The sequence below is a fragment of the Theobroma umbraticum genome, unplaced genomic scaffold (assembly GCF_002168275.2).
Source record: "Theobroma umbraticum cultivar Fairchild unplaced genomic scaffold, ASM216827v3 scaffold_147.0, whole genome shotgun sequence".
In the NCBI taxonomy this organism is placed as follows: Eukaryota; Viridiplantae; Streptophyta; class Magnoliopsida; order Malvales; family Malvaceae; genus Theobroma; species Theobroma umbraticum.
Window position 1 is genome coordinate 1,360,868 of NW_018397259.1, and position 21,563 is coordinate 1,382,430.

Genomic DNA, 21,563 nt, shown 5'->3' on the forward strand with positions numbered 1-21,563 from the left:
AAGAGAGAGAGAGAGAGATTATACACATAGGTGTGTGCATGTTAGAACCATTATGGGCATTCTTTGGACAGTTTATTTGCCCTCCCAGCTTTTCTTTCTTGCGAAGTCCCAGCAGTTATTTGTCAATATTAAGATGGATGGAATGGCTCAAAGTATCCTATCCCCATCCATGAATACATTTCTGGCACTTGACCTTCTGTCAGAAAGGTGGCCACTTAACCTTCCCATCCAATAAAGTCAAAGGAACCCCTCCTTCCTTCCACCCCCAAAGAGAGAGAGAGAGAGATTATAACACTTGTGTGTGCATGCTAGAACCATTATGTGCATGCTTCAAATATTTTATTAGCCCTCCCACTTTTTTCTCCGTTGGAATTCACTGCAGTCTTTTGTCAATATTAAGATGGCACAAAACAAAAATATCAATATTCATTTCTTTAATTTGTAATTTTGGAAAGAAAAGAATTTACATGTCTATAAAACCACTATACATTTTTACAATGGTTTTATTATCCCTCCCCACTACTTCTCCCAGAGGCATTCCTCGTGCCAATTTGTCAATAATAAGAAGGGCATAAATCAAAATTACTAAAAAACTTATCTCAATTTTTCTTTTCAAAAAGCAAGAATGTCAAATTTTAAGACATGACATCCAACCTAACACCAGAAACAGAGGTAGAGAGATCTCTGTTATGTTTAAACATCTAGGATACCCTAAATTTAATCACAGTGGGAGTTATTTTAAATAGAAATTTACAAGAAATTAGCCAAACAATATCACAGGATGTAAACATATGTCAAAAGAACCACATGTTTAGATCTTTACTACACTTATAGCATGACTTATAATGTTATGAAGCTGGATTGCTTATGTTAATATGAGGTAAGAAGCATACATGATGTTGTAACCGCTGGCTTTTTGTCATTGGCAGAGGGTGATTGCGTGTTCGAATTGTCATATTTTTGTCATTGGTAGCAAGCCTAAGAATTGCAGAGTTCATCAAGTTGATATAAGTTGGAGCAGCATGCTGACAAGAACAATTGTGTAGTACAGTGTATCCCAAACTCTCATCTTCATACACATCATCCATCACAACAGCCCCATACCTACCCAAACATACACAAAAATAATTATATTAAAACAAAAAAGTGACATACATGCCTAAAAAGAGTTATTGGAATTCCAGTAGCTTTCCTCACATTTAGAATACTCAAACATGATGAAAGAAAACACGGGAACAACAGTTTTTAGGCACAGTTTTTCAGCATAAGATAGTATAGGCTGAAACCAGAGCAAAGAGTATAGATTAATTTATCCCTTATTTGAACAAAACGAGAAAGGCATGTGAAAACAAATTGGAGATATTGCTAATTTCAAAATGACTTGCCAATCAATAAGATAGGTATTTAATTATTTTGGGATGAATCAGTTAAAATCACTCAACTAAAGAGAAAGAGAATGATAAAAGAACTTAACTCAACAAAAGCCTTCATCAAACTACATGGGCTTGGTTACATGAGTTCTTTTCTAAATTCTCCTGTATACTGAGTAACACCTTCCTTTTGTGCCACATGCAACAAAGTCCTTTTTACCTTTTTTTTTTCATCTCTTAGATTTACTATTTCTGTGTTAACTCCTTTATTCCCACCAGGGCATTCCTAAATCTAGATTACAAATGACTGATAGATAATTCCTATTTGTTTAGTACCCCTCCACCTTTCCACCAATTTATTTCTTCCTTCTTGAACATTTTACTGTCCAAACAAAGCAAAACCTGTCATCCCTGTTTTTACCAACACTGCTCATTTTATGAAAATATACTTGGATAACCAACTTACCAACAGAAGACCTTCCACCATATTAAATAGAAAACTCCAGGCACATGTACATATTATGACTTTATGACAGTATTTACGACCAGTCACATAAATCCTTTTAACATATTATAAGGTCCAGTTGATTTGAAAACATCTAATAGATTGTACTTAGTTCATATCCTTATACCAAGAATCAAATCTTGCCCACTATTCTTGTATGTTTTAGCTTAGCCCCCACAGACACAATACCCGGGCATTAACTGCAAGACCACTACACTGGTTGTACTATCAGAAGTTTGGTGCACATCAACAGGCATGAAGATGTATGCACCAAATGCTCTTAGGAGAATCTTAGAAATATTTTTAATCTAATATGATACCACTTAAAAAGATATAAAACCAGAATTGACAAACTTAATTAAAAAGAAAAAAGGTACAAAGAGGAAAATGTGCTACCACTTCGAGATATAGTGGAACCTATGAGCTCAAAACATACAATTCCACGCCAATTAAAATCATTAAAAGGTTTGACATGTCTAACAACAAATAGAAAAGATTGGGGCATTTTGTATGAGGCATAAAGATAAATCTACAGCACTGAAAACAGATCAAGCAATAATATATAAAGGCTTTAATTATGGTTTACTAAACCCCGAAAGAGATGAAATTCAAAAGCTACAGATAATTAAATGTGGAAAATATGATGAATAAATGCTTTTGGCAGGGCATAATCATGCAGAGAGATGGATTTTGCATGCTACAAATAATTGAATGCTTCTCACACAAATGAAACATAATTAGCATCAAATAAGACATCCTATGCCATCTCAAGAAAAGACAGAAAAAACAATATAAGTAACTAATTTACTGATTACAGAAAATGTACCTTGACTGGTATGATTCGTTAAAGCTAGACATTAGATATTCACTCATTGAAAGTAAAACTGGTCCTAAAGCTGGTCCTGCTGCCTCAACAGCATCAGCTAAAGCCCTGTCTGAATCAGGAAATTTATATGCAGTCTGTTTAAAACTTTGAATCCATCCTCCTTTAACATACTTTGTGACCTGCAGTAGATAGCTTTTGAGAGAGGAATATTGCTTTCTTGTGAAATCACTTATCAAGAGAAGCATGACAGCCAAAAGTACTGACACCTTTTAGCAGGATACAACTCCAGTCATGTTAATGAAATCAGAAAATAGAACTCATGACAAGAAAATAAACTATGAATAACAAACCTCCTTTGCAATAGGCCAGTATAGATCAAAAGGAATCGGACCACCACCACCAGAACCACTTAAAAGAGGATTAAAATGTGAAGTAGTGAGGGTCACAGACGGCTGATCAGGATGTGGCTTAAGCTTGAGAAAAAGAAGTCCCAAAAGCAAGAAGATCACTGGAATCAAAAGCTGGAAAACAATTGTTTTGCGGTCTCTTCGAGCAGACACTGCCCTCTTTATAAGTAATGCCCTAGAATGTTGCCAAAACATTGACCTTGAAATCATGCAACAGCTGCAGCATTGCATACTCAAGAAGTGTATGAAACTTAGAAACATAGCAACAAATAAACCACAAATTCTGGTCACTATGGAAGATATGACCCCAATAATACTTTTATAACTTCCCAAAAGCTTAGCATAGGAAACTCTTTTGGGCATTTGCTCATGAGAAGGGATATCAGGTGAAACAAAATGATTTCCCTGCTTAACAGATTCAGCTTCATCAAAGTCACACCCTGCAACTCTCAAAAACACTTCCTCCAAGGTTGTAACAGATATACCATAACTTTCAATGCCAAGATAACTTTTATCCTCGCTAACACTTGTTTCTGTAGAATCTGATCTTCCCAAGCAACTTTCAATTTCCCTAAACATACTTTCAAAAGCTGATGAAGATGCCAGAGGAAGCTTGAAGGAAATTTCAGTTCCAACCTGGAAGGCAATTAACAATTATATTATGCAATATAGAACATATATAGATTTTCCAGGAGTCAGGTTTTATTACCAGAACTAAAATACAGATAGAGAATTCTAAATTACGGGCTACTTCCACTAAGTCCATTAATTATGGCTAGCTGCTTTTCTTCTATTTCTTCAACTGTTTACACTTTTTGCTGGCACAAGATAGAAATAGTATTACAGAAATGTTTTCAGGGCACAGAAACGCTATAACTACAAGAATAATTTATCACACTTAACTCTGAGCATTTGCAAAAAATTCAATTGAGAAAATATTATATGCCGTAAAAAAGCCCATCACATCATAGCACAGAAAAATATCTCTGCATTTTCTTCTTTTTTTTCCACTCTGGCTTCTTTACGTGTAAAACCAAGAAATCGCATGCACTCAATAACAGACATAAAGGTAAACAATAATCAAAGTTAATATCTGCCAACTCCTAAATAATTCAAACTTACTGAGGAAAATACTAGCCATATTATCCACATAATGATTGACAAGACAAATAAAATAAGATAATTAGCCCATTACGAATTAGAGATGTTCACAGATTGGATGCTACAACAGATGAATACTCCTTAGATTTAACATTAAATTTATTTAAAAGAAACACAATTAAGTATAAAAGCACATGAATACCTCGCTTACACATGTTGCTGATGGAACATAACGATAAACAATATCGGCAGCTACAGAAGCAGTTGGTGCAGACTGAGAGGAAAAAGAATAAAGAGACCACCAAGGATGTAATGAAAATATATAAGTAATTGTTCGACAAGATAAAGGAAAAAACGAAAAAAAGCAGAACCAGAAACTAACCTTCACTAATGTAAGGGTATAACCAACCCCATACCGATGCTTCAAGAAAAGGGAGCTATTGAAAAATAAGCATTAGAAAATATGGAAGCAATGTTAAAATATATCCCAGAAAATAACAAAAAGTAACAGATTTTGTACAATTTTTTAGTCTATAATCAAATGTAAAAAGAAGAATTTCAATGTATCAGGGGGGAGAAAAACAAAAGAAAAAGGAAGAACAAGTAGTTAGGTAAAAGAAATCAAAAGGTTTTTTTCATTTTTCTAAGCCTTAAGTGGCCCTTCACCAAGATGACTCATAAAGTGTCAGCACAGGCTTGCAGAAGTCAACAAACTCCTAGACATTCAAATAATTTGAAACCTTTTTCAGAGAGCAATAGCTCGAATTATATGTCTCCGTTATTTAGTTAAAAGGAAAATGTAATACGTAATGCCTAATTTCTGATTTCTTTCAAGAAAAAGTTTTCAGACAAACAGGTTTTACGGAGAAAACATGTGGTTAACAAGAATGAACCTTCCACAGCATTTCAAAGAACCATTAGCCATGATGGCTATCCGATCCCCTAGTTCATCAGCCTCATCCATTGAGTGTGTTGTTAGTAATATTATTCTTCCCTTCTTTATTTTTTTTATTAACTGCCAGGTCAAACGCATTGAATATGGATCCATTCCACTGGTAGGTTCATCAAGAATAATAACCTGAAACAAGAATAAAAGAAAAACAAGAATTAACAAAGACAACTTCCAGAATCAAGAAATTGCAATCGTGACATGGAACATTTTCACACCTTACTGTTTCCTATCAATGCAATTCCAAGAGACAATTTCCTCTTCATACCACCAGAGAGTGCCCGCACGACAGTGTTCAGTTTATCTGCTAAACCAACCTGACAATGACAATTGAAGTTAAAAATGTAACCATCCAAGGAACAGTAATAGATAGATGGTTGGGGAGAGAGAGAGCATGTGACAGGTCCTCTGGACTTCAATGTCGTGACAAGGAAGCATAACAGATTTTTTTTTTTGTTAAAAGAATCTAAAACATATTGCCATAAGATTCAATTAATATTTTCTCCCCCAAAAAGTAGTAAGTTTTTGTTATGTATAACCCCAAGAATTGTATAGAACAATTTTTTTTTTAAACTGAAATTGATTGGTTCAGATCCTATCATATAAAACAGTTCATTTCCGAAATCTCAGAGTCCACAAATACATATTTATACGACGCAGCCAGGTTCAATCAATTAATATTATGCATAGAATATGAGCCCAATAGATAAGAGTAAAAAATCACCCATAATGAGTTCGAAAACATGACTCTCTACAGCAATAAACTTAATGAACCAGACATTGATTTTGTAGTGTTGATAAATAGAGAAACCCAACCTTAATTAAAATAAGTTGGTCATTTTGCTCATACCTAAAGGTGGCAATAACTAACCAACTGAGCCCATCCAACCTAAACTGACTTGAAAAGTCAACACCCAAAGCCAATTAATCATAACCCGATTATCATATATCCAGCAGAGAAAGATAGCAAAAGCTAATGATCCCAATTGACTTCACTAAAACACCTAACAAAATGCCCATAATGGAAACACCCTATTGTATTATAAGGCAACAAATCTCAAATTTTACAAAGTGAGATAACACCACATAGCTTTCCTCACATGCTAACCCAATATTAGGAACTTAAGAGAAATAAAAGTAAAAGACTACAATATGACAAACAACAAATAACAATTGAAGCAACAAAGAAATGAGCCCTAATTCCAGGTTTAAGGCATCTAACCTAAAACCAATTAATCATAGGTGTATCTGACTCGAATTAGATCAACCTACAACCTTAAATAGCAGAGTAGTCAGGAAGTTACTGTTTCTGTGGTTTAGTTGAACTTCACCAAGAATGGTTGCAATTTAACATGGTAATATCAAGTCAGTCTAGCTACTACAAAGGCTGAGATCAATCCAAGCCACATATCAGCCTTACTTGCAAAAGACAAAGCAAACCAATAATAATCTGGAATACTATCCAACAAATGAAACCACTGTTTTCCCAACCACTCTATTTTAATACAGTACAAACCTGATGCATCAAGTTATTACAAAATCTTAGTCATAATATTTAAGAAACACTAATTATCAATTTTAACATAATGACACAGGTCAGAAGCAATTACAGAACCTTCGATAAGATTTTAAACAACCATATTAACCATTAAGAATAAGTTCACCTCAATCAATTGATTACTCTCCACGATAACTGTTCTTTGATCCACCTATACCCCTCCTTACTCCCTATTTGTGCCAAATGAACCCTCTGGACCAGGGCATTACCAGGATATGTTGCACAAGGAAACCTCTCTTATCATGTTTCTTTTAGTTTATTTTCAACTGATTTCAAGTTTCCATTTCTTGTTCTACTCTCCTGGCATTATCACACATTTACCTCAATATTCTAATTTAGTACACTAATTCCACGAGTCCATTGATTTCAAACATCCAATGCATGATACGATAAAATTCCTTTTAACCTGCCATAATATAGAGGACCAAAAATGTAAAAAAAGCTAATTAACCTAATATTAGACTGCGTTGAAAGAAGGGATTTGGATTTCAAATTAATATAAAAGTGGGCGATAGAATTCATAAAAACATGGCTTTCTTGATTTTTTCTTTCAAATTTATGGATTTGCTAGATCTCTATTTTCTGATGGATTTGGAATACCTTAATGCTTTAGGGAATTTGAAATTCATCTACTTATTATGCCCTCTCAAATACATAGTTGGAATAGTTTTTTAGATAATGTTTACCTTCATCCCTCACAATTATATAACAAACCAAATCCAAATCCACTCCCCCGAATTTCATGTTACCAAACATACCATTATAGAATTTCAAAATAACAAAATCTCCTTTTGCTTCTTCAAGAACAAACTAATGATTCAGAATATCAAGTAAAGATGTGGACAAAAATCCAGCAAGGCGGACAGGAACTTACTTCATCAACCATCTCAGTTACAGCACTCTCCAAAGTATCTTCCTTCACAGCCTTCAATGTGGCAAACATTTCCAAATGCTCTCTCACCTGAAAAACAAAATCAACCAAGTCAATTTTGCTACTTCAGATCAGCACATTTACCAATTAGAAATTTTAAAGAATGAAGAGATATCAAGCAACTATAACAAATTTTGGAAATCTAGAGTTCTTAAAAAGGAAAAGAGAGAAAGTAACTTGTATTCTATCAGAAAATATTGGCAAAAGGGTCGTTGACAGGGTTAGAGCTAGTTTACATGAATTACTCTATGGTCACAAAATTTAAGCAGCCTAACTTCCATAGATGGCACCGGAAGAGGCCTAAAAGAATTGTTGTAAGGAGCTCTGAGACCTTGACACTCCAACTATAAGTGAACACTTAGAAAAATTGAACACACCATGTCAGACACAACCTATGTCTTACGCTCACTCCCAAGTCCGAGCAACATAGAAATACACCTGTATGAGTAAGATTGAGTGGGCAAATCTATATTTGTGCACTTATTTATGGATATTATGGATGCATGTATGCACATCTACATGCATATAAAAAGATGTTATAAACATAATGTTCATCAAGTGACCTAAAATATTACTGGTGGCATCTAGTAAGTAATGAAAGAAAATTAATCAGAACTGAACAGAGTTTGAAATGAACCCACATCCAAACCTATAAGACTACAAAGCTTATTCCTAGGCACATGACAAAAAGGATAGAACATGCAAAGCAATAAGACATGAGAAGAAAACTATATCAAGCAGATGTATACTAGAATAGCTCCCATGAAGCAGAAGCTTATTTTCTTCCACCATACAATCCAAAACTTCACTTGAAATAACATTCACTCACGCATGAAGAAAATTTTTAACACTTTATATGCGCATTTAAAAAGCTAAATATAAAACAATTTAATTACCTAACAAATACTACAGATTTTACAAATTCAAATTTAAAAGATGATTCTCGCTTACAGTCAATTCAGGGAAAAGGATATCATTTTGCGGACAGACCCCCAATTCCTTACGTATCTCATCCTACAGGGCAGATTCACAATAACAACAATATTAGAAACAGAATCACTTTTAACTGCAAAAGAAACAAAAGAGATTGGGAAAAGAAGAAAGAAGCAGAAAAAAGAGAGAAAAAAAAACATACCAATAAAACTTATTGATTTAAATAATTTTTACATTGATCAACTAAGAAAATACTAAGGAAAAACAACATACCATGTGTGTTAGAATACTTTTTCCAAACACCAAAGCATCCCCTGACGTTGGGGGAAGAAGGCCAACAAGCATTGATATAGTTGTACTTTTACCAGCACCATTGTGGCCTTCAACATAACAGCATAAAATCAGTAGAACAAACCAAAATTATCCATCTATGAAAGGCAGAAAGATATTTTTCCTTTTGAGGACCACAGTTTGATAAGGCTGCAAATGTTCCAACATGTCATCAATAAAGAGGCAGAAATGACTTTGGACTTCTTCCACCACGTATGTAGTTTTAAAAATGTGCAAAGATAAGGAAACACAATTCTATAAAGAAAAAAACTTGAACAACCAGTTAGGGGTTGATAAAAGTTTGTTGACCTCTCGATCATTTTCAAAGAAAAAAAGTTACAAAATGTAAATAACTAATATTAGCTCATCCAGTGTAAGGGTTCTTTCTCAAGTAACCAAATTTTCTTCACACAAGTTCAGTCCTAATAGAAATATTATCCTTAATGAAACTTCCAAACTTGCAATACTGATGTTCTATTCAAAAAGAAGCCACCTTTTTGAGTACCCAAAAAAAAAGGCGCAATTGGTAATGAAATAATTAATCTTGAAGAAGTTTACACTTTCAAAAACATTTTATGCCAGCCAAAAAATTTCTTTTAACAATGCAATTTCAGGATCCACATCATCAAATGCAACATTGAGATGTCAAATGTATTCATGACTACATGGACATGCTTCTTATTAATTCTACCAAAAGGGAATGCTGAAATAAAAGAGTTATAAAGAAGAAAAGAAAAACAAGATGTTATGTAGGGTGCAACTAAAGCATCACATATAAAGGGTATATACGACTATATAAATGCAGCTAACTGAGTTGATTTCTGACCTACATGTTCTTTTCTCCTAGAGAAAACTCAGATAACTTTTAAATGTTTAATGAAACTCACACACCCGGTAACTGCAAGTGCTGAATATACTAAAATATAAAATGCTTAAACAGCATGCTTATCGAAGATTTTTCTTCATTTTGTTCTATCCAGTGGTTGGACATAACAAAAGAGGGCAGCTCCCGCAACTGCTCCTAAACTCAAACACGCCATTAAACACAGCCATGACCATAGCACAACCTCCAAGAGCTAACAAGAACCGTCTTTAGGAGTGATGGGTTGGGAAAGGCCAAGGAGGTGACAGATATTGAGGTGTGGAAGTAAAGCATACTCACCAAGGAGAGCTAGAATCTGGTTTTCATACAAGTTTAGCTTTAATGAGTTAACAGCACAGCACTTCCCCTTCTTAGTGGCATAAACCTTATGTAGGTCCTTTATTTGGATACATCTGCATGTCTAACATGATATTTTAGAGGTAAAACAAATCAAAATGAACAAAAACAAGGAATTGTACTAGTTTCAGTACATGTACCTGCCATCAATCTCTTGTTGCTTCATTTCCAAGCTTATGGCTTCCAAAGCAGGTCCAGACACATCCTTTCCTGGAATGATACTCTTCCTTTTGGAGATCACATCATTAACTTTTACTTCATAACAGGAAACATGATGTTTTATGGTACTTTTCTTTCTGCAAAAGCATTTGTGAAATATAAAGTTCCAAGGATAACGCACTCCATTTTCATTGGGAAGGACCTGATCAAAGGAACATTTCAGCAGATTTCATTTTACACAAAATACACTAGAAAAGGTAAACTAGGCATAGTGACCATACTTCCATGTAAGATAATTGTCAACCAACGTTAACCATGAGAATACCTTCAGCTCACACAGCTGCTTAATTAAGCAAGTTATATAATTGGTACATCATAAAATATTCTAAGAGATACTAGGTTCAAAATGTTGACCTTCAATGACCATTTATCATTCTAAATAAAAGACATCAATCATACCAAGATATACCTGATACATTGTAAACAATGATAATCCCTTCTCAAGATCAATTGTTACAACTTAGGAACAACCCTAATTTCCATCAATGGCAAAACTAAACATAACAACCAAACTTCATGCGACAAGCTGTCAACTTGAAAAAGACACTATCTTGATAAAAATATTGCAACACAAATAATTGTTGAAACCATTGGTTTTATTTGATGATAACAAAACTGTCCAAGTGATGCTAGTATAGTTTGTGATTTGTGCAGGGTTTACACTCATTGATTTGATATTTTGATAATGTGGCAGGATTAGTAAAAGATAGTTTGATCTTATTACTTTGACGGTTTGATTTGATCACTTGTGACAAGAATTTCTTTGTTAAAAGTTCTTTTGACATGAACCATCCAAATATTCACATAAATAGCCTGATATTGAGGTTGAATATCATGTTATCAAGTGTGAATAACCTGGTATTTCTAAGCCTAAATTTGAGAAAATGATGACAGATACTTCGAATAACCTGTTGTCACAAACCAAAGCATAGTTGAAAATTTCCAACCATCACAATTGAAAGCCAAAGATTGATCACCGCAAAAATACTCAAGACAAACAATGAGCATGCCAACACTTGGAAAATCTCTCTAATAGAAGTTTTCAAGTAAGATTAAAAAGAAAAGAAAAATAGCAACAAGATGTAGCAAAGATTGTATATCAAATCAAGTGAAAAGTCATTGAAGCTGGCTTTTGAGTAGAACAGTTATGGGATTGAGCTTTGGCAAATAAGCTCAAATCAAAAAGGTTACATTTTGATCTAGAATAAAGTATGATTGTGAAGATTCTGCTTTATCTTTTAAAATCCAAGCTATGGTTCAGTTTTAAGAGGGATTGTTCAGGAAATCCATAACTTGGAGTTGGAGTGTCAAGGTAAAGGACATAGGTCAAGAGGAAGACCAAATATTCACCCTTAATCTCTCTTTACTCCCTATTTACTGCATTTCACGTAATCCATACAGTTTACTTTGGTTTGAGAATTCGCAATCTTTTCTTGGACTTTAGTCGTACAATTCAACCCAGCCGCCCTTGTGCTGCCATTATTTGGGACTTAAAAAGTCATTACATTTGAAACGTAAAGCGAGAAGGTCATGTTAGAACAATGTTTTAAATCTATCATCAGCAGAAATATGCACTAAATGAACAAAAACAAACAGTCTAATGAGATATCACTTGACACAAATTAAAAACCCTTGAATCAAAGAGAAAAAGAAAAATTAGGTGTTCAAAGATATACCTTATCTAGGTAGAGACCAACTGCACAGTATAGCAATGTGTCAAACATCATCATTAAAAGGCAAACCAAAAAGTTCACTCCAGAAGATGCCTACATCAACAATTTTTTAAGACACATAAAAAAATTAAAAATAATAAACAAGACAATAAATAAAGTAACTAGCAGCAGAAAAATGCACTCATTCAGAACACACCCTCCATATATTGCTCCAACGAAGTCCTACATGAGCACGTTCATAGTCAGCAAAATTAATTGATCCAAGAGCGAAGGCCGTAGGGGAGAGAAAAGAGGCAATGACCTTTAATATCCTGTAGTAGAACACGCTAATTGCAATCACAACAAGTTGAAACAAAACATCGAAAGTATAAGATCTGTCCATTGCACAAGTACTTACATAGCAACTGCCTCATCATTGACAGTGTAATATGGAAAGAAGGCCCCAAGAAAAGAAAGAGTTCCCACTGCAACAGCTGTTTTTGCTCGTGTGAAGAACGTAGAGATCAAAAATGATAGCATGATCGCACTGAGTCCAAATACAAAGAAATACACAAACACCACTGTCTTATCGCTATACTTGAAAAGGCTATCCATGGTACAAATTGTAATGATACCGGATGAAATAGCAAACTGCAAATAAAATCAAATTACATCAACATCAGAGTCCCAGAAGTAAAGATCCCCGAGACTACTCACCAACCACATCAGCAATTTTAGATACATAAATCCAAAATTAGCAACTAAAAGAATCAAGTTCAAAAAGCATGAAAATAATTATATTAATCACAATTTCTATGCATCTTCCAGCTCTCTACTAAGGTAGGTGTAGATTGACAAAAGTAAAACTGAACTTACAATGCCATAGCATAGCTGGACTATAGAAACACACTTGACACAAGGTTGTTCAAAATCATGAAAAGGGCTTATGTCAAATAATTCTACCGACTTTTTTAACCTACATGTGTTGTATAGGAATATCTTACAAGTCTCTTCCCATTGCCACCTCTGCTTCCTTTTTTTTTCATTTTTTCCTAATCAACCACTAAAAATCATTGCTGAAGCAAGACTGACCACATGAAAAGAACCTATCAAAACCATCTACATATTGTCTTACTAGTGCCACCACTATCGTCAAATTTTTGCAATCCATGCCATATACCAACGTCTTCAGAAGACAGATTTAATAAATATTTCAAAGACACCACCATGCCTGCAAGTAGTATTACAAAGAAAATAGTAGCAGAAAACAAGGATCAACTTCATCTAGGTTCAGGAGACTATAGATAGCAAGGGGGCTGCTTAAGCAAAAAAGTCTACTTTCTTGATGATATATATAAATGCAAGAATAATGCCCCTAACAGATTTTGGAATGAAGTGGTTCTCATCATTGAAGCAACTCTGTTTCCTTGACCTTAATGTCTAAATCTGAAACTAAGAAAATGCACAAATAACTGACACATTTGGACATCTTTAATTACAGATTAAAAAGATGACAAACAATGCACTCCTTTCATGAACTATACGTTAAAAAGCATTCAAATTTAGATGTATGCTACTGCACACTACATGTTGCATGCTGAAAGTAAATTAAGCACCATACCACAGAAAAAACATACAGCATTCCTGTCTAAATTAAGGTCTCAACTAATTCAGATATTTAAAATTCCACAATATCAAGGCGACCAAAATTAATAACGTCCCATTGAAACACCAGTTTGAGTCCAAGAAGCAGTCCCAATTATGAAGAGGACAGGCCTCATGGATTTCATATGTCCCATTCCAAAACCAAAAAGCTTTTCCACTGGGTATGACTAAATTACTTTCTGCCACTTAACATGCTACAATTGAATGTCAATTTTTATCAAATCTATACATATTAATAAGTTTAAATGCGTCTAATACTCTAACTAGGGAGATTATTTCTTCAATTGATATATGTGAATTTTGGATAGGGAAGGGATTGTTTTAATTGTTACTAGAATTATTACCACACCGCCAATGGGCTTTTTACTCCTGACTTCTAAAGCTACTATGGTTTAAGATGCTCAAAGAATAATTAATTTGATAATCTATAACACCATTTAAAACTCAACCAAGGCAGCACTGTTCATAAGCTGCACACCCTTTGCCTGACACATGCCTAAAGGGGACACATACGTTTTATTCTTTTGACCATTTTGGTCATTTGCCAATAAAGATTTTGGATCTTTTGCCAAAGTGTTTGGTTAAAATACTCATTTAAGTAATTGCATCCACCACAGTGGGTTTTTTTGTAGTATTAAATCTAGGAAAAGCAACACTTTATCCAATTTCAAATGAATCATTTGCCAGCTTAATCCACTAGCACTAGATCCCTACCAACAGCACCTCATAGATTTCTAACCTAACAGTTTAAATCAAGAAAAAGTTTCAAACAGAAATTAAAAGAAAACTGCCTCACACTCTGTCAAATATACAAAGAACAGGAAAGTACACAACTATTCACTAGAAGTCCAGAACCAAAACTTAACCTGAAAAGCATATGTAATGAACCAAGAGAGATGGAAGATCCCATCTTTCAAGCCCATCATATAAAGACCTTCCCTTATCTTCTGCTCCTGAAATGTGAGAATTTGGAAATAGATTTACAAATTGAGAAAATAAAAAAAATGAATATCTTGTTAAAACTTGAAAACAAATAGAAGCAAAATTAAAAAAAGGCAGAGATGTGTTATTTATTATGTGGAAATTGTAATTGTGATAGTCATTACAAACCTTCTCAAACACAGTATAGCTGATTAGGCGAGAGATTGGATAGAGAAATCCCAACAAATACCTGTTCATTACAATGGCAGGACAACCGGAAACATCTTGTCAACATGTTAACAACGAAAATGCCCTTTCTAATGTAAAATTAGTAAAGATGAATACAGAGACATTAAAGTTCAGGAGGCACATACAACAGGCCCATGACACTCTTAATGATGGACTGGAACTCATCATCCGTGTATTCTCGAGTTGGAAAGGGAGCTATTCTTATCTTTGTAGGGCTAAACTGTGACCATGGTAACTCAGGGGATGATGTTGCACCAGTTGAGTGCAATGGTGGAAATTCTCTATTTTCACTATCAATGCCAGTTTTTGTTTGCTGGGAAGCAAATATGATAAAAGAATCTAACACCTGCTGAAGCTGTAGTAAGTACAAAAGTATCAACAATCACAGGAAGACATATTTCACCAAATTTGGGATGATAACTGAAGTAGATGAACTTCCTTCACAGTGAAGAGAATTTTGAAAAAAAAGAAAACAGAATACATGAGCCAAAATCAGAGAACTCATTTGACATTTTAAGAGGGGAGGGGCGGGGGGGGGGGGTTTCAATGATGTAAAATCATACAATTCTGTGAAAAGGAAGAAAAAGAAAGACAACATTTGATTATTAATATAAATGATGCACATTAAAATAACTTTTCTCTCTCTCATTCAGATTTAAGATGCTGAAAAAGGAAAAAAAAATCCATGATTCTGTATTCATGCAACTCTAAGGATAAGCATAAACTGAGTAAAAGAATATCAGAGAAAAGCCATGAACCGAATGAAAACTAATGTGATAATATAAACACTATCAAAAGGAATTATTGATTCGTACAGTCAAAAATCCACTGAAGCTGTATTGCATTGTTGGTATGATATTAACACCCAATTCCAAGTCATTGAGATAAGGGCCATTAGTGTCCATGATACTTTTAACATCAGGAAATCCAGAGAAAGCCCATGTGTGATTGAGGCGAATACTATAATCAAACAACTGAGGACCTTGATGATGAAATACCACAGCTCCTTTAATTTTTGGATTTGAGCAATTCCTAGGCCAAGATAAAATCAAAATTAAATCTTTTATTTAGAAATGGTATTTCCTAGCACCACTCTATGACTTCCCATAAAATTAAACAACATTTCTCATATAAGATAAAGATGTGTTGGATTATGAAGGACATCCAATGTATGCAAATGAAGAACAACAGCATACTAAAAAATGGAGAAGATGGAATACAAGAAAAGAAGGAGAACACAATACCATAAACAACTCTTACAATGTAGAATCAAATCAATACCTGGAAGGTTTTGTACTTTATCATTGTTTTCTTTTTTGCAAGGTAATTAAAAATGAGTTTAACTACATGAATTTAAATAAAATATTTTAAAAATAAAAAACAAAGGGCCAATATTTATGTAAGGATTTCAGTATGCGCAGGGAATCATGAAAAAATGTGTAAAACCATTTAAGTTCTAATTTTTACCTACAATTCAAGTTAATGTCAACTGCCATCACAAAATTATTAGTTACTAATTTGACAGTCCTTCAAACTTCTTGGAAAGTTGATGCACCCAGTAGAAGTCATGAAATAATATGTTCCCCAATTATTTCTCTTAAATTTGTTCATGTCATTAATGAAGCAGATAATAACTATCAGCAAACTACCTCATATAAGTACCATCATAGAACGAGGGCAACTTACTTAAAATCACAAGTACCATATAGATCTGATTGTATATATGCATCCAGCTCAAGCTCATCTTGGTATATTTTAGAAACTAGCTGCCAGCATGAAACCAAGTTTAAGGAGAGTAAGTGAGTAAAAAGCATGCCATAACAGAAAAGTTTCTAATTAAAGTAAAAAGAGAAATTCAACAACAGGGATCGTGGCCCACAAGCAACAGCAAAATTATAACTTTGCTACAGGCAAAGGAACCAAATGAAAAATAAATTTAGCAAACATTCATAACACATTATGGTTTTTGATCTACAATTAATATGAAGAAACATTGAATTGACCTAGGAATAGAAATGGGAGGAAACCAAACCACCTAAGTATTTAAATATTTCAACAATGACCTCATAAACATTTTTGTGAACAAAAAATGCATTATCTTACTTAAGGGGTTAAACGAGCTAGTACAGTGCCAAGCTTGAGCTCGGCTCGATAAAAAAGCTCAAGGCTTAAGCTTGATCGGGCTTTATTTTTTTGTACTCAGCTTCAGCTTGAAAAATAATCAAGCTACTCGAGCTCAACTCATCGAGGCTCAATTATCATCAATTTGAAAAAGGTGCTTGAAACTCCACTCAAGCTCGAGCTCAAATTCAAAATTCAACTAAAACTTGAAAATATGTAAATTAATGTACCATTTTATTTATATAAATAAATGAAATATTAAATATTATTAAAAAATTTAAAATCTTGATAAGACTAGAGAGCCACTCTAGTTGAGTATTAAAAAGCTCAAACTCAGCTCGACTCATCACTCGAGTAGCTTGAGCTCAAGCTTGGCTTGACAATGAACAAATCGAGCACAAGTAGCTCATAAGTAACTTGACTTATTTACACCCCTAATCTTACTTCTACTTAGAACAAAACAAACACGCTTGAATGCGTTTTGCTCATTTTTAATCAATTATGATTTTGCTTTATTTACTATTTACCATCACTGTTTAGCAACTTTTAAATAGTAAATAGTGAAAGTATCAACCAAACCAAGCCATAGTTAAATCACAATCATTACATGCCAGATATAAGAAGAAATCTGGAAAAAAAATTAAGAGTGAAAAATTAATAATTAAAGAGCACCTGTAGTAAGGGAAATTTGATGGAAATTAAGTTAATCATCTGCCTTGTTTGTAGAGTATCAGGTGCAAAAGCTATATACTCTCCTTTGGCCAACAATAATTCCAAAACTTGTTGGAAATTAGGGGATATACCGTCGCCTACCTCCACTAACATATCTTTTCTTATATACCTAAACCAATTCAAATTCAATAACAATCAGTTCATCACCCAAAAAACAAAAATCGTCAAAATTCATAAATTTCATAACTTAACAGGGAACAAAATAAATATGTAAAAACAGAAAAATAGACTTACGGTTGAGCAGGATGAATTTGGGTATCAACGCGTGTTCTTATACCTATTAACAATAACATTACGATCGTAGGAAGTAAAATCTGCAACAACCAACAGAAATCAGAAAAAAAAAGTCAGAATAAAAAAATAAAGAATTTCAATAAAAATTCAGAAAATATAAACAAAAATGAAGAACTGAAACCTCAGAAGCAGTAATAAAAGGGTGACGAATCTTAAGAAGCCAGTTCTTCCGAAGCATGGCTTTCAGTTGTCTCTTTGAAGTCCCCATTTTTCTAGCTTTTTTTTTTTTTTTGGTTTTTTTCAATTGTGTTAAATTAAAGAAGCTGAAAATCAAGATTAAACCCTGGAGAGAACAAAAGGAAAGTCAGTTATCGAAGAGGAAGGGAAAGGAAAGCGAGGAGGTGGCAAAACTGAAAGGCTTTTGTTGTCGTTAGGGTGGCGACATTCGGAAGTTGGAAAGCAAACCCAGCAAAAAGAGAATTGTGAAGAGGAAGACTCTTTAATCAGTTAAACAGTTCCGTGGTAAACATTTGAACAGCGAGAAAGGAAAAGACGAATGGAAAATCTTAGGCATCGGTTTTCTCGGTGGGGACCATCAGCCATGGTTGGCGTCTTTTAAAGAACCGCGCGGGTTTGGAATGCCAAGTAGAAGAGCGAGGGAACTGCAGAGTTGGTCGTTGGAGCGTGGAGAGCTTGGCACGCTAGAGATGTGGAGTAACGCTGGACGGTAATCGATTTTAAAATTCCTGTTTTATTTCTTTGTTTTTTTTGGAACCTCTAATTTAGTTTTAATTTTAATGAAGAATTTAAAGGTATTGAAACAAATTCTTATTTTCCTTTCTTTAAGAAAAAAAAAAGAAAAAACTTTAAAAAGGACTCAAATCAAATTTGCAAGTGTCCGTTTGGTTGATATTTTTGTTTTTTTTTTTTTGTAAAATTAATAGAAAATAAAAGGTAAGAAAATAGAAAATGAATAAAAAGCCAAAAAAGCAAATAACAAAAAACAAATAATAAATATCACTCAAATGGAGTCTAAGTAAGTTTAAAATTATATTTTCCTTTGTTGAACACCTAAAATACTCTTACTTGTTTCTACATTTCAAATTGAATTTTCAAAATTGTTATACTTTTTGACAATTAAAAGTATTATACATCAATATTATAAAAAAATTGAATTCATCATATAAAACAAACAAAAGCCAAATCTCTTTTTTTTTTTTAATATGTATGATAACTAAAGGGAGATAATCATTTTGAAACGGGAAGAGTAGTACTTTATAGAATTTTCAAAAGCTATGGGCATGGGATGGTCTCTCTAATTCCCCTTAGCTAGCTCGGCCTTTGATATTTTATTTCATATCCTAAGGTTTCATTTTGTGACATTATTTACACTAAGATCAACCTTATTGTAAGATCATATTAATCTCAAAATAATAAAATTTAAGAAAATAAAGAAAATGGTTAAATAGGTTAACAGATAAATTTAAAAATAAAATATTTTTTTATTTTTTATTTAAAAAATACTCTATCTTGCTTATTTATAAACTTTTTTTATTATTTTTTACAAATAAATGAATTACAATTAAAAATTTTGACATAATTAAGTTATATGTTATTTATTATAATAAATATCTTTTGTTAATTTACATATTATTTATTTGTTTACATATCAAATCGTATTACAAGAATCATAATAATTAAGAATTCCATTCATTATTATACTTTAAATCATAAATTATTTTAAACAATAAAAATAAACTTGAAGCATATAATAAAAAATTGATAGAAGTGAATGTATATAATAAATATTTTATCAATAATAGTTAAAAAGTCGATGTCACGTTTTATTTGACATCACTGGTGCAAAGACCTATATGATATAAACCACTAAACTTAAACAAATTTTTCTATATTCATCATATAAGCATGTCATCACATAAAAGGGCACATTGAATCAAGTGCACAATGGACCATCATGGAAATCATCAACATGAATTATAGTCAAACATTTCATTCAATTTTCAAAATCCACATCATACTTAGTTCATTTATTCTTTCGTATAAGCATTGTACACACACATCGGTTTTCATAATACACACTCTCACTTTATTCCTTATACCACAAGTATCACAAATCATCTACACCCCTCTCAATAACAAGAGTAAATAAACAAAAGTATACTAAACTTTTATTTACATAGCATATGTTCACGTAGAAAAATAAATAATAACTACAACTTAAGTTAACATCACAACAAAATGTAACGACACTTAAAGGCTTGAAGGAAAAACACTATAACACTTACCTTGTATAAGTTAAGCTACTTCTTTACAAGGCAACAAGCCAAGTGAGCTACTAATCTAAAATAATACATAATATCTTTAGGTGTGCCTTATAAACTTAGTGAGCAAGCACAGAAAAGAAACAAGCTAAAAGGGAAGAACTTTTGCAATAATCCATAATCTTGAAATAAGTATGAGTTTAATGATAATCAATGCATTTTCTCCAAATTCTTGAAATAATGTTATTACAAGATCAATTCACATAATTTTAGTTGAAATTCAAGTCACATAAGAGTTTGGATTGAAAAAAAATGCTTCAAAACCATTGAAAAGCCATTTGAAAAAAAAAACTACGATATTTTATCTAGAATGCTCTCTAGTAACATATATCGATACTCTTAGAAAAAGCTTTTCACACAAATGCTTCTTGAAACATTCTGTTTGCTAAGTATTTTTTATGTTACTGTATATCTTGAATTGCATGTAAAATCATTATAACTTATTTTAAGTAATTACATCATTTTTACAATTTTATGCCAAGTGTTATATTTTTATCTTTATTATCACATGCTTACGTTAAAAATTATTTATTTTTGTTATTAAATGAAATTGTATTTTTGTGTAAGAAACTCTGGTTTCTAGTTTGAAGAATACAAATTCTTTTAAAATTATTTAAAAAAAAACTAAACAAGAACAGAAAGGAGAATCCTCTCTGTATTCTACTTTACCCTTTTCTAAGTTAAAATAAATTTTAATTAACAGGTAACCTATTAATCTGTATTTGCAGGTTAAATAATAACAAGTATTTAATCTAATAAATATAAAATTGTATTCAATGACCTTTTAGTAAAGTCCACTTTGATGACTTCATTAGCAAATCATATTCTTTCCCCTCCTTCTAATTGGCAAAGACTAAATGTATATGTGTACGTTTCATGAAGGGTTGAAATACTAATAAAGAAATTATATTACACGTCCAAGTTTTTAATATAGTAAATATTATTTCAAAGTGAACAAGAAAATTAAAATAATTGGAGAATGTCCGAGCTGATCTTAAATACAAAAGCTAGAGAACGACGACAGGTTGCAAATATTCTCGGGAGATGTTTTGTTAAAGCCGCCCCAACCCCATTGTCCGAGATCGTTCAACACGTGTGACATGACTATTGGTTTGAGAATCTGATGGGACCCACTTTTACTTTGAAATTAGACCACCTTGAAGACGTTAAGTTTCAGCAGTTAAGAAAGGGAAAATTACTGTGACCGTTGGAGCCACGGACTTTCAGTGAAACCTATTGGTCGGTAGTAGTTTATAGGATACGTCGCCGTCACCTTAGGATATTCCAAAGCATTTTGTA

General features: G+C 33.0%; 1 protein-coding gene across 1 annotated transcript in view; it reads right to left on the bottom strand.

Moving 5' to 3' along the window:
* The window catches only part of ABCA1 (ATP-binding cassette A1), a 29,275-nt gene extending 10,679 nt beyond the window's left edge, over positions 1 to 18,596 (bottom strand). Inside the window, exons 1-23 of the mRNA XM_021425989.2 lie at positions 18,104 to 18,596; positions 17,923 to 18,002; positions 17,629 to 17,797; positions 16,522 to 16,601; positions 15,651 to 15,867; positions 14,961 to 15,190; positions 14,776 to 14,836; positions 14,532 to 14,618; positions 12,419 to 12,651; positions 12,218 to 12,332; positions 12,025 to 12,114; positions 10,270 to 10,490; positions 10,073 to 10,185; positions 8,854 to 8,960; positions 8,599 to 8,661; positions 7,591 to 7,677; positions 5,377 to 5,475; positions 5,103 to 5,287; positions 4,592 to 4,646; positions 4,412 to 4,483; positions 3,052 to 3,744; positions 2,702 to 2,880; positions 894 to 1,104 (exon numbers count right to left, since the gene is read on the bottom strand). Of these exons, the coding sequence (XP_021281664.1) occupies positions 894 to 1,104; positions 2,702 to 2,880; positions 3,052 to 3,744; positions 4,412 to 4,483; positions 4,592 to 4,646; positions 5,103 to 5,287; positions 5,377 to 5,475; positions 7,591 to 7,677; positions 8,599 to 8,661; positions 8,854 to 8,960; positions 10,073 to 10,185; positions 10,270 to 10,490; positions 12,025 to 12,114; positions 12,218 to 12,332; positions 12,419 to 12,651; positions 14,532 to 14,618; positions 14,776 to 14,836; positions 14,961 to 15,190; positions 15,651 to 15,867; positions 16,522 to 16,601; positions 17,629 to 17,797; positions 17,923 to 18,002; positions 18,104 to 18,190 (3,534 nt within the window). The 5' untranslated portion in view covers positions 18,191 to 18,596. The remainder of the gene's footprint in view (positions 1 to 893; positions 1,105 to 2,701; positions 2,881 to 3,051; positions 3,745 to 4,411; positions 4,484 to 4,591; positions 4,647 to 5,102; positions 5,288 to 5,376; positions 5,476 to 7,590; positions 7,678 to 8,598; positions 8,662 to 8,853; positions 8,961 to 10,072; positions 10,186 to 10,269; positions 10,491 to 12,024; positions 12,115 to 12,217; positions 12,333 to 12,418; positions 12,652 to 14,531; positions 14,619 to 14,775; positions 14,837 to 14,960; positions 15,191 to 15,650; positions 15,868 to 16,521; positions 16,602 to 17,628; positions 17,798 to 17,922; positions 18,003 to 18,103) is intronic.
* Positions 18,597 to 21,563: the final 2,967 nt, after the last annotated feature.